Below are 13,408 nucleotides of genomic sequence, written 5' to 3' on the forward strand. Positions count from 1 at the left end.
AAAATAGGGATCCACTCGCATACAAATTAAAAGGTATTCTAGATAAGTAATTACTGGTTTATTTAATCATTGGCTCTTGACAGGATCTGTGGCCAAGAACTTCTTCACCAAATCAAAGCTTTCAATTCCAGAACTCTCTTATATATGGTGAGTACATTTAATGCTGAATAGTATATCATTAACATAATATTCATTCTTTAACTTTTTGAAAGTCTTTCTTTGAATGATATTTTTAGCAGATGAAGAAAGTGACTAGAGCTCAGATTTTTGTTGTTATGAAGGTAAAATAAGTTACCATGTTGGGAAACACAAATGCCTGGCACACATTAGGTACCATAAATGTTACCTACTAGCTTTAAGATAATTTCTTAATTATTATTGTCTCTAAATCCTTTTTCAAATCTAAATAATGGTGGACATCTGTGGTATTCTGTCTTGTATATTTTATTTTCAGATTTTTTTTAACTTGGTGTGAGGCAAGTATAAGGCAGGGTGAACAGAAGGTCTGGGAACATTTTGGAAAGGAATTAAATCTGCATATTCTAGCTGCTTCTGAGCTCTGTAAATTTGGCTAGTGTTTCTTGGTTAAGCCCTCATTCAGCCTTGCAGCTGCACTATCCTGGTACATTGCTGCGGAGACTGCCTTGGCTCTGGCTTCAGAAAGGCTATACTGTGACGGTCCAGATGGCTCTTTGCATCTATGAAAATACTCAGTGTTGTAAACTCTCAGCCATGTGTGGATTAGTTCTTCCCCAAGACCACGCAGGAGATTGTGTGGTTATAAATATATAATTAAAACATAGGAATGTTTCTGGAGGGCTTTATTTTATCATAGGCATTTATAAAAAATTATGGTAGGTTTTTATAATTCTACATTATGTATTTTTCATCTTATTGAAAAAGCATTCCATCCATTGTATCTGGGATTTTAACTGAATTGAGGTTCTTTAGCAAGGCACTCTGGGATAATTTTTTTAACAGCAAGCTTTCTATTATATTTTGAAGCTAGAGAAAAAATAAATTACCATTTTGAAAAAAAAATACAATCTGTTCTGGCTGAATTCCCAGCCTTAACATTAGCAGCATGAGGGCTCCTATCTTTTTTGTTGAGACACATCCATGAAGGCCAAATGGTTTTCTCTCCACCCAGCATTTGAAGCCGTTCCCAGATTGTTCACCCTGGGAAGCAGCTGTTTTCCAACTGGTCCATTCTAAACTGAAGGAGGGGGAGAAAGGGGAATGGTCCAAAGTGAAGTTATGGGGTTTACCCATAAAAATATATTTAGTGTTTCAATAGCGATGTAAAATTTTGTGTAAGTCCTATCTCTTTACCTGTGCAGACTTGTATTTGTATGCTTCAGAAGTGGGAGAGCTTAGGTCTGTGTCTTTTAATGGGAAATAGTGGCTGAAGTGACTTCACACGATTTTTTTCATACTTTCTTATTTGCTTCTAACTTTCTTTAGCTTCTAGTTTCATCTTAAAAAACATAGTTTCATCAGTATTTATTTATATTTTCCCAAGGAGGAATTATCAAGTGAAAAATAGTTTGCTACAAAAATGAATGTAACTCGGAAAGTTCAAGACTTATCCTTAAAACTGAAAAAACAAAAAGAAGCACCAATTTCTGTGTTGAGTAAACTGCATACTGGCTGCACACACCTTTTCCCTGCTTCGTTTGAATACTAAGAAGTCTTCACACTACACAATTTGCATTTAGTGAATAATTGTCAACTACTTGTAGAATTCCAGGAATCACTTTTCTTTTTATACTATATCAAGAATCAGTCTTGTAAAACAGACCTATCAGAGAATCTGAAGAACTTATTTTTTTTTTGCCAGTCCTGGGCTTGAGCTCAGGGCCTGAGCACTGTCCTTGGACTTTCTCAAGGCTAGAGCTCTACCACTTGAGCCTCAGCACCACTTCCGGCTTTTTTCTTTGTATGTGGTGCTGAGGAATTGAACCCGGGTCTTCGTGCATGCTAGGCAAGCACGCTACCACTAGGCCAAACTCCCGGCCCTGAAGAACTTAAATTTTTATTTACAAAATGCTATTGATGTTGATACTGTTAATCAACACTTTTTCTTTCTCTGAGTTGCCCTCCTGAGATTTCAAATGGCTGTGGTCAAGAGGGTTTGGGATCCTGTAGGCCCACTCATGACTAGAGAACATGGGAGTTTTATTTGCATGTCGTAGGCTGCAACTTCATGGCAGGTGCTCACGATTTCTGTTCTATTTAGGGAGCTTAGTGATGCTGACTGTGATGGAGCCCTGACTCTCCCTGAGTTCTGTGCTGCCTTTCATCTCATTGTGGTTCGGAAGAACGGCTACCCACTGCCTGAGGGTCTGCCTCCAACTCTGCAGCCAGAATATCTGCAAGCAGGTAAAACCTCATTGTACATTATAAACTTTAGACATTTTCTATGGATCCCTCATATAGCTTTTATTTTCATTTATTTATATATACATGCATGCACATATGTATGTATGTACATATATATATATATAGTGCTAGAACTAGGGCTTGAACATTATATATGAGAGAGAGAGAGAGAGAGAGAGAGAGAGAGAGAGAGAGAGAGAGAGAGAGAGAGAGAGAGAGAGAGAGAGAGAAAGAAAGAAAACTAGGGCTTGAACTCAGGGCCTGAGTACTATCCTTGAGCATTTGTGCTCAAAGCTAGTGCTCTACCACTTGAGCCACATCTCTACTTTCAGGGTTTTTTGTTTTTGTTTTTTTTTGTAATTTGGAGAGAAGAGTTTCATAGACTTTCCTGTCCAGGCTGGCTTCGAACAGTGATCTTCAGAGCTCAGCTTCCTGAGCAGCTAGAAATATACGAATGAGCTACTGGTGCCAAGCTTTTAAAACTTTTATTTCATGCCAGGAGTTTGGCCTGGGTTTGATTCCTTGGTACCACATACATAGAAAAATCTGGAAGTGGTGCTGTGGCTCAAGTGGTAGAGCTCTAGCCTTGAAAAAGCCCAAGGACAGTGCTCAGGCCCTGAGATCAAGTTCCAGGACTGTGTGTGTGTGTGTGTGTGTGTGTGTGTGTGTGTGTGTGTGTGTGTGTTAGTCCTGGGGTTTAAACTCTCTGCTTAATTGCTGTTCCTGAGATTCTTTTTCTGAAGGCCAGCATTTTACCACGTTAGCCACAGCCCCACTTCCAGATTTTTCTAAATAGTTTATTAGATATAAAACTCTCATAGACTTTCCTTCCCAGACTGGCTTCAAACCACAACCTCAGATCTCAGCTTCTTGAGTAGTTAGGATTACAGGCATGAGTCACCAGTGCCTAGCTGTTTTTTTTTTTGAAATCAAGGAAAGAACACCAGGTATGATTTTTAAAAAATCACCAGGGCCAGGGAGTGTGGCCTGGTGGTGCAGTGCTTGCCTAGCACACACAAAACCCTGGGTTCCGTTCCTTGGTACCACATACACAGAAGAAGCCAGAAGTGGTGCTGTGGCTCAAGTGGTAGAGCTCTTACCTTGAGAAAGCTCAAGTACACATGCCCTGAGTTCAAGCCCCAAGACTAGCAAAAAAAATCATCAGGCCCTCTGGTACATCCTATTTCATGCCAATGAAATTTATACTAGAATAAGAAAATGAACAAACAAGTGAAGGCTTTGCATTCAACTGCATAGACTTTTCTAGCTGGTACCTTACTGTAGTGTACTGATAGTATTTTAATCCCCAGTGCAGATAGAAATATGAGTAAAATTAAGAACAATGTCAGTCCACATTGTAACAGTTGATTCAATGTTCTTTAAAATTGGCACCAAAATTTAACTTCCTAATGCTATATCTTGATAAAATTGATTTGTAGCTTAGGTTTGTTGTGTACCCATCTGCTTTTGCTCTCTGGAATATTGACAATATTTTTAGCTGTTGAGATATATCATTCTTAATTAGTTTGTGTCAACATGAATCAAAATTTGCTCCTAAGAAATAACTCAGCTATTGGGTGATTAGCTTATCACAGTAGCATGATTTTTCTTCACACTAATTCAATCAATTAACCCAAATAATAGCCACTATCACTGTTGTTAGTTAGAAGAAATTCACACTGTGATTTTTATTTCCTTGTTGTAAATTAGGCAAGATTTTATGCTTTTATTTTCATACTATCCAAAGATACAAATGCCATAAAATTGTCTTATACATACTTCATTCAGTATATGAACTTATTTCCAGCAAGTGCTAAAATGAAATGTTCAGTTAATATTCATAATACTCAAACTATTATCACTGTCTTTATGAATTAAGTCATTAGTAAATTGTGATAGTCATGTCTAATCGAAATACCACTACTGTGTTGTAACATGAAGTGCTGGGAACATGGACTCTTTAGCTGGACTACTAAGAGTTTAAGATCCTGACCTTCATTTATCAGCAGTATGACCTTGAGTAAGTTATTTATTCATTTTCCCAGTTTCAGCAAGTTAACTTCCCCTTTGCCTAGTTTCACCATGTGTAAAATGGTGATCCTAGAAGTTAGGATGATAGAAGTACTGGGTTGTATTTATAAAGAGCTTAAAATACTACTTCATTACTCTTAGTGGTACAGGTAGTGTATATTAGCTATAGTACGTAGATAGTATATAGGATTTGTTGTTATATTTGGCAAGCACAGAAAAGTTGACAATAAGCGCTACTATGATGATAATAACTATTCTTACATGTACCTTTTCTTTTGTCTTAGCTTTTCCTAAGTCCAAGTGGGAATGTGCTTTGTTTGATTCTTATTCTGAGTCAGTGTTAGCAAGCCAACAACCCCGTGACTTGAATCGGGTAGAGGTAAGTGAAAGATCTACATATATTAATATATAAGGATATGTATGAAAATAAATATTCAACTTATATTCTTTATAAATTTTAGAAACTTGAACTTTTATTGATTTTATACTTTCAGAATTGGCCTTTCAAATCTAGACACCAGAAATATCTATAATTATATTTCTTGACTCCATAAAGTATAGTTGATGTTATAGCTAATATCTTGATCATTTAGAGGTAGTTAGATATAGCCGAGCTAGGCCAGAAAATGTTGACCATTTTTTTTTACTTTAACTGGGTTTTAATTTCCCAGTAAATATATATATGGCTAGAGCTCTGCCATTTGAGCCATGCACCACTTCCAGCTTTTTCTATGTATGTGGTACTGAGGAATCGAACCTGGATCTTCATACATGCTTGGCAAGTACTCCACCACTAGGCCAAACTCCCAACCCTCGTAGCAAATAATTTGTCTTTTTAGTGGCTAGATATTAGCAAGTTATAATGAGTCAGAACAGTTTTGAGAAGAGGTTTGAGAACTCATTAAGGGATCTCAAATCACATGCAAGGCTCCTTCAGAGTTTTAGCTTTTGGATCAAATTAGGACTGATTTGGATTTCCCTAAGAAATGAAGAGATTCATTATTAATACAAGGACTTAGCCAATTCTAACTTCCCTTGTCTTGGGTGGCTAAGATTATATGTATGAGCCAGTAACACTTGTCTATAAAACTTGTTTTAAAATACTGTAATGAGTAGTGCACATTGGTTCACACCTGTAATCCTAGCTACTTAGGAGGCTGAGATCTGAGGATCGTGGTTCAAAGCCAGCCCAGGCACTAAAATCTATGAGAATCTTATCTCCAGTTAGCCATTAGAAAATGGGAAGCTGTGGTTCAAGGGATAGGGTGGTAGCCTTGAGCCTAAGAGCTCAGGCACAACACCAGGGCCCAGGGATAGGGTGGTGGTAGCCTTGAACTAAAGAGCCAGGCACAGCGCCCCGGCCCAGAGTTCAAGCCCCACGATTGACCAAATAAAATACTGTAATAAAATACCATTAACCAATAACCATTACTAAATAGGAATTATTATGATTATTGTTGTCACTGTTATTATTACTACTGTTATCATGATCACTATTATAATTACTATGATGATAATTTAAGTTACCACCTTGTTTTCTTCCTAAAAGAAAATTTGTAATTGTCATTGAGGTTGTAGCTCAGTGATAAAATACTTGCCTAGCATGCATAAAGCCCTGGATTCAATTTCTAGCACCCAAAAATCTGGAAAAATGTTTGATTGAAAATTCTAATTGACATACAATATTTGTACATATTTATGGGGTACTGCATGCACAATTTGGTACATATATACAATAAATTAATGAAATCAGAGTTTAGACATACTTAAATATATAGAGTTTATTACAGATTTCTGTTACACTCTTCTGACTATTATTGAAACCATTAGAAGATGACAAAGGCAGGACCACGGGACCTTTCTTTAATTTCTATAGCTGTGCTTGTTTATTCCCTCATATAAGGCCCTCATACCTAAAGTGTGTACTGCTCTGATTCTATGTGAGCCAGTCAAGCCAGCCTCTCTGCATTACACTGATTAGTAACTTCCTTGTGTTTTGCGATTATTTCTTTGAGCTGCAGTTTCCATGGTGCTTTCCTCTGTAGATTTCTACATATGAGGAAAAGATACAAAAAAAGTGACTTCAGAAAGAGTGATAGATATGCATAGAATGATGAAGAAGATACAATAATTCTCTGCTTTCCATGTTTCTCAGTTTACTTTGGGGTTTCTAGGAGTCTCTGTCTATAAAGCTAGGACTGATAACTCTTAACTCTGACATGGTTGCACTGTGCTATGTATATATGATGTCCCTCCCCCTTATGTAAACTATGAAGTTGCTAGGTGATTTTCTTTAAGCCAGTTCTTACTCTTTCTATATAAACTTACCATGATATTTGATAGTCTTGGCCTTTCCAACACAGACAAGTAATATTTCTCTTTTATTGGTATAAATTGTTGTTTTCCCTATGGTCATATATCATCTTTCCATAAAGAAAGGAGAGAAAATATATCTTTTGTTTTTGTTGTTGTGTGCATCTAGTTTTATAGTTTTTTTGTACAGTTTAACTGTCTTCTTTGTGATTAAAAGATGTAGCTAATCATTTTTCTGTGAGTGTGTGTGCCAGTACAGGAAATTGAATTCAGGCTTGGCTATTTCACTCAAGGCTGATGTTCTACCATTTGAGCCACATCTCCATTTCCTAGCTTGTCTATTTTCTCTGTCTAAACAAGAAACACAAAATAATAACAGATATTTACTTGTTTCCAATCAAATGATTATTTGTGAGGATGAGATATTCTTTTTTTTTTTGTCGGTCATGAGGCTTGAAATCTGGGCCTGGGCACTGTCCCTGAGCTGTTTAGCTCAAGGCTACCACCGTACCTCTGGGGCTGGGCATTGTCCCTGAACAATTCAGCTCAAGGCTAAAGCCCTACCTCTGGAGCCACAGTGCCATTTCCTGGAGGTTAATTGGAGATGAGTCTCAAGGTCTTTAGTGCCCAGGTGACTTAGAACCGTGATCCTCAGATCTCAGCCTCCTGAGTAGCTAGGATTACAGGTGTGAGCCACCATGCCCAGCAAGATAGTCTTATATAATGAGTGTAGCAAACAGAATTGAAGGATGAACTAATAAGGTTAATGGATTGGTGAGTCATTTAAGAAATTCAGGCCATCATATAATGAACACTAATGGAAAAAAGGGGACAGATAAGTCCAGATACAGGAATATTCTGAGATTTCAGTACCCCCTTCTCATTATAGATAGATCATCCAGTTAAAAAATTTAGAAACTTCAGGATTAAACAGTACCACAAATCAGAATATGTGTGTGTGTGTGTGTGTGTGTGTATGTATTATTCCCTTTCAATAGGTATAGAAGACATATTCTTAGTAGCCCATGAAACCTTGTCAAAAAGAGATCACATTTTAGGTCATAAAACAGAAATCTTAACAAATACAAAAAATGAAATTATTTTTATATTTTGTCATAGCACAATGTAATGGAGCTAGAAATCAGTACTAGAAACTACAGAAGATATACAAATGCATGGATATTTAAAAAATGAACTTTTTTTCCTTTTTACAATAATGGAGCTTGAACTCTAGACCTCAGGCTCTTGTTCAGCCTTTTCACTCTCTGCTGGCACTCTACCATCTGAGACACACTTCCAGTTCCAGCTTTTTGCTGGTTATTTGGACTCATTCATATTTGTCTGTCCTGGCTGTCTCCAAATCTTGATCCTCTGATCTCACTCCAGCACCTGGCCAAAATCACATTTTACAGTGATCAGTGGGGTCATTGAAGGATCAGATGGATTAAAAATTCTAGAATCAAATAAAAATTTTAAACATAACTTATCAGTTTCTTTGTAATACACAAAAGGTATTTCTCAGAGGGGAGTTTATAACTATGATGAAGAGGTCTCTAATGAATAATTTAATGATATCTCTCAATATCTTAGTAAAATAAGAAAAAGCTAAACTCAGAGTTAGTTGAAGGAAAAATAATAAAGACAAGAGCTGAAAGCAATAAAATGGAACCCAAAAGAACAGTACAAACATTCACAGTTGCTTTTTTGAAAGAGAAATGCAATTGACAAACGCTTATCAAAACTGAACAGAGGAAAGAGGAGATCCAAATTAATAAAATTAGGGGAGAAACAAAGGGACATTTCAGATGGTATCAATGAAATACTGAGGAACATTACAAAATATTTGAAAAAAAGACTAGTAATATGAAAAAAATCTGGCATCAATGAATAAGTATTTAGGCACTAAATCCTACCAAATTTAAACCAACAGGATATAAAACAACTAGGTTATAATGAGTAGTGAAATTGAAGCATGAATTAAGGGTTTCCTAACAGAGAAAAGACCAGAATTGAATAGAGTTACTGCTTAATTCTTTAAAGAACAACACTAGTGCTTTTAGAACAGGTCTGTAATATAGAAAGGGTAGGAATGCTACCAAATTCATTCTATGAAGACAGTAGTATCCTGAAAACAAAACTGGGTAATGATATAACAACAACAGCAGCAGCAAAAATAAACTTTATACATGAATTTCCTGATGAGCATAGATATAGGAATTATCAATAAAATCCTTATAAAAAATTGAACAGCACACTATAAAAGTTAAATACCATGATCAAATTTGTTTCATACCAAGAATTCTATTTTCTCAACGGGCAATTGTTTGATTCTCTAGCTAGATTATGATTTAATTTACAGCTTACATATAGGCTTTGATCTGAATCATTATTTCTTTACCTCGTGTATGTAAATTTCAATACAAATTAACTTAATAGGTTAATTAGGTTCTGCACAAGGAGGCAAAAGTAATAAAAATACCATTATATTTCAGAGGTTACTGATGACAACTTTTGGCCAGAAAAAACGTTTTAAGCATTTCATTTGTGCAAATCACATGTTTCCATTCCAACCTGTAAAACTCCTTTATTTTTCTTTTTCAAGAAGACATCTGTTAAAGATGTGGCTGACTTTCCTTGCTCTGCCCAAAATATGACTAATGATGACAAACAAGGTATGAAATGAATGAATTGTCTTCTTTGTTTCCTTATCTACGTCTCTTGGAATGGCTGGTTTCTTGAGCATCTGAGGATAGTTCTCAGTATACAAACTCATTTGATTTGATTAAATACTTCCAACTTGTTGCAAAATGGTAGCTTCTAATGTGATAGTAAAATCATTAGTGTCTGCATCCCCCAAGCTCATTGTTAAGCTTAGTCTATTCTGAAATCTTATTAGAATCTGCTTCAGTGAAGTAGAAAATGACTAGAAATAGAAAGAACTGAGAGCTTAATATTTTATATTGGCACATATTATGTCAACATAACTCCAGCTCTCTTCAGAGGAGTTCTCTACAGATAGAGCTTCAGTCTCAAGGATTTATTTGTCTCTCGGTGGCTTTGTGGTTTTAGAGGTGTGACATGCAGTCAACCTATCATTTGTCCATTATTCTGGGTAGCTGAGAAGCCATACAATACAGAGTTCTATGTTAGAGCTACCATCAAGCATGGGTGTAAGTTGGGCATCAGTATCTAGGAATATAGGAAAAACTTCCTTCTTCAAACCCCATGTTTTATATAATATTTTTATATCAGATCATTTTTATATACTGTCTTTGCCCTCACAAATCTGGTGTGTTTTATTACCAAAGATTTAGACATAAGCAAGCTGAAGTTCAGTTAGCATGAATCATTTCCTCATGCAAAACAAAAGAAAAAGAACTTAAGAAAGAAGCGAGATTTTGAGTGTCAAGCCAGTATTCTTTCTGTTATCACATATCAATTTACTACCATGAATTGAGGCTTGTCTGAAGTGAAGCTATTACAGGTTTGATTGTTGAAACCTGTAATTCAGCCTTGTATAAGATTAAACATGAAACATAGTTTTCAACTAAGCAACAATAATTTTATGCTTCCTATTTAAATGCTTGCTCAGGAGAACTAGATGGAACTAGCAGTCCCATGTACAGTGGTCACACTTCTAATTGGGTTAGCTGTGACTTCATGGTGGAATAACCACCAAACCAGCTCTAAAAGTACTGAAGCTAGAGTTTCAGTCCCAGATATTCTCATGGTATTGATCTGGCTGTCAGAAATGAAAAGGGAAAAATTCTTAATACTCCTTGGTAATATTCCAACTAGCCACTAGAGGCCCTCTCTCTGGAAAATTGAAACTTTTGATCTCTATAGGAGAATTTGTTTCCAAACTCCACTAGATTTTTTTAAAAATATTGTTCTTGTAAGTGCTGTAGCCATGTCTAGAGGTTTGTAAGACTTATTTTTGTAAGTAATAACTAGAATTTTTTTTTACAATCATGCTCCTCAGAAATAAAAATTTACGGTTTTATTCTTTTCTGTTCTTTCTTTTTCTTTAAAAATGAAACAAAACACCTCTAGCTTTGAAAAGTGCTATCAATGAAGCTTTACCAAAAGACCTGTGTGAGGATCCAGGTAGGAGAAAACCATTTCTAATATACTTTCTGTGTTACTGTTTCTAATTTAAAAAACCCAGCAGTTTTATGAGTAGAAAATTGATATCTCTATATGTGCTTCTCTCTAAATATTTGTCTTGTGTTCTATTACAAGACAGCCTTTTGGTTTTCTACTCTTTCCTTTTCAGGTATAAGAAGAGAGTGACTTCTATTTAAGAACATAATTTAGGTCCCACCAAAAGGATCCCTCCATTTTGTTAAAATTAGAAAGTTAAGAAGATTTGGAATTGAGATGATTTCAATCAGTTACTGTAGCTTCTATTCACAGCAAGGATTTAATAAGTGATTAACTGGAGACATAAGAGTTATCATTTTCCATTTCTAAAACATAAATCTCAAATATTTTTTATTATGCTTCACCGCAAAGAAAGCAATTATATGTGCTTTACATGAAGCAGATTCCAAGGAGAAAGGAGTAGATTCTGAGGAGAAAAATAAAGTTGTGCTGTCCAGATTCTTGACGATGTGAAAATGTGTCTGTGGAAGCATAGAGAAGGCTGGGCTTTATCTTCAACTTTCTCTTGATGGAGCCATTGTTAAATCAAAACTAAATTGCTACAGAAGTCCTTAATATTTGGAGCTCTAGTTATGAGGACATAAAATAAGTTCCTATTTTTCTTTTACTATTATTTCTCTTGCGTATTGAATTAGTAGATAGCATTTTTGTTGTTAGCTAGCTATCATCCTGGGTTATCTGCTTAAAGTTGGAACAAAAGAATGAATTGAGCATTGAAGCTTATGCTGTGATAATGTATTTCCCAAATGCTAAGTTCAGTCAAGGTTTAAAAGAGACTAGGATAGTGTTAAGAAGTGGGAAGGACTGAGAAAGAGAAGGTAGCAAAGAGAGGAAAAGAGGTAGGGAGGGAAGAATAAAAAAATATGAATGAGAGTATATAGCTGATTTTAGTGAAGAAAAGTCTGAAAATCTCTAGCCCCTCTGGTTTGCAGTCTATTTTGGTAACCACTACCTTTAGAAATTAATGCTACAAAATAGAAAACCAAGATGGTAAGATTACACATGGCTCCAATAGCAGTGGGAAATCCAAGCCAAATTCTGACTTTTGAAACTCTTTTAGATTCATTGATCAGAGGGAAATACTCTATATGTATCATCTGGGCATTGTTCTTTGCTGCTCTAAGTTCTGATACTAAAGTAGATGTTTCTCAGGTTTTGTAAACTTAATATTATAGTCTTTTTAAAATCTGAATTATTTTTTATTCTCTGAAATGGAACCATTGCACATAACTACCTGATGGAACAAATAAATAAAAAAATATTGTACTGTACAATTTGCCCATATTATAGTCTTAATTAAAATAACTTAAATTTGGGGTGCTAAACTGATGTTTCTCTAACAAGTTTTAAGGATTATACCTCTGGTTTTTCCCCTGAGATTTTTTTTCATGAAATCATGTGCTCTCTGTGTCACAAGTTTTAGAACTCATTTTTAGCATTCCTTGACTAGGACTTGACATCCTAAACTAAATCTATCAGGTGTGCCGCAGTTCACGAAGTGCATCTAAATTCATTTCATATTGTGCCTGGGAGCATGGTGTGTTTTTCTGATTTGTTTATTATTCCACTGATGCCCTTTTCTGGATGTGACGAGATACTTCATCTCAAACATATTTAGTAACTTCTTTCCTGAGGAACGTTCAGATCCACTGCAGAAGAGACAGGAATCTCAAGATGATAATTAAAAATTGTAGTCCCTTCATTAGGGAGTTTCTTCAGTTCAGTCACAGCTTTATGGAAGGTTAATCTTTTAGGCCTTTTCTCTTTCCATTTCCATTTTCTGGAAAGTTCACACTTAGTGTGTCCCAGTGGTCATATTTTCTCTCAGTTTTTGCTTGAATTCACAACACAGCACACCATTGTTACTTTTTTTTAACAGATATTTACACTCTCCAAAGGCAGTATCAGATTTTCAGAACTTAGAAGTAGATGGCAGAGTTAACTAGGATAGTGTTGTTGAACCTTTTCTAGAAGACTTACTGTGAGATACTTTGGAAATATTTTGCAGGTAGGAGAAGCATCTCCCTGTTATAGTCTCTGTAGTTGTTGTTGTTGGTGATGATGATGATGATAAAAATGACAATGAAGGTGATATAATGATGAGGGCCTACTATGTTGTCAGGGAATGGGGACATTCCTTATGAAATATTTTCCATCTGCTATTCCCTTTTAATTGCTGAAAGTGTATATATTAAAGGATTCTGAGATTCTTCACCCAACCTCCTATTGCAACCTAATTCAGCTTTGCACACTGTACAGTGTTAATGTTTGATTTGATGCCCCTGAATCACATTGAGATGTTTTATGCCGGTTTACCATCAGTGAGGTCTTCTAACTTCTGTTGATGGTAATAGAGTTGCCTCATTGCTAAGGATCAGTCTATGATCTTAACTCTGCTAGAAAAGTTCGCTTTGCACTTTTCCCTTGTGTGTATGTGTGTGTGTGTGTGTGTGTGTGTGTGTGTGCGCACGCGTGCGTGCGTGCATGTGTGCATGCGTACGCGCTGGTCCTGGGGCTT

At 35.9% G+C, this 13,408-nt stretch overlaps 1 protein-coding gene across 6 annotated transcripts in view; it reads left to right on the forward strand.

Annotated features, from left to right (window-relative positions):
* Positions 1–13,408, forward strand: part of Reps2 (RALBP1 associated Eps domain containing 2) — a 188,694-nt gene that overhangs the window by 103,390 nt on the left and 71,896 nt on the right. For 4 of the 6 annotated variants that reach the window (XM_090326959.1, XM_090326962.1, XM_090326961.1 and 1 more), the window contains exons 7-11: positions 84–147; positions 2,240–2,382; positions 4,698–4,792; positions 9,329–9,398; positions 10,780–10,833. In XM_090326959.1, the coding sequence (XP_090183085.1) occupies positions 84–147; positions 2,240–2,382; positions 4,698–4,792; positions 9,329–9,398; positions 10,780–10,833 (426 nt within the window). The remainder of the gene's footprint in view (positions 1–83; positions 148–2,239; positions 2,383–4,697; positions 4,793–9,328; positions 9,399–10,779; positions 10,834–13,408) is intronic. The other 2 variants (XM_090326964.1, XM_090326965.1) reach the window with 1 other exon arrangement.

Source organism: Megascapheus bottae, chromosome X (genome assembly GCF_031878675.1).
Source record: "Megascapheus bottae isolate mThoBot1 chromosome X, mThoBot2.hap1, whole genome shotgun sequence".
In the NCBI taxonomy this organism is placed as follows: domain Eukaryota; kingdom Metazoa; phylum Chordata; class Mammalia; order Rodentia; family Geomyidae; genus Megascapheus; species Megascapheus bottae.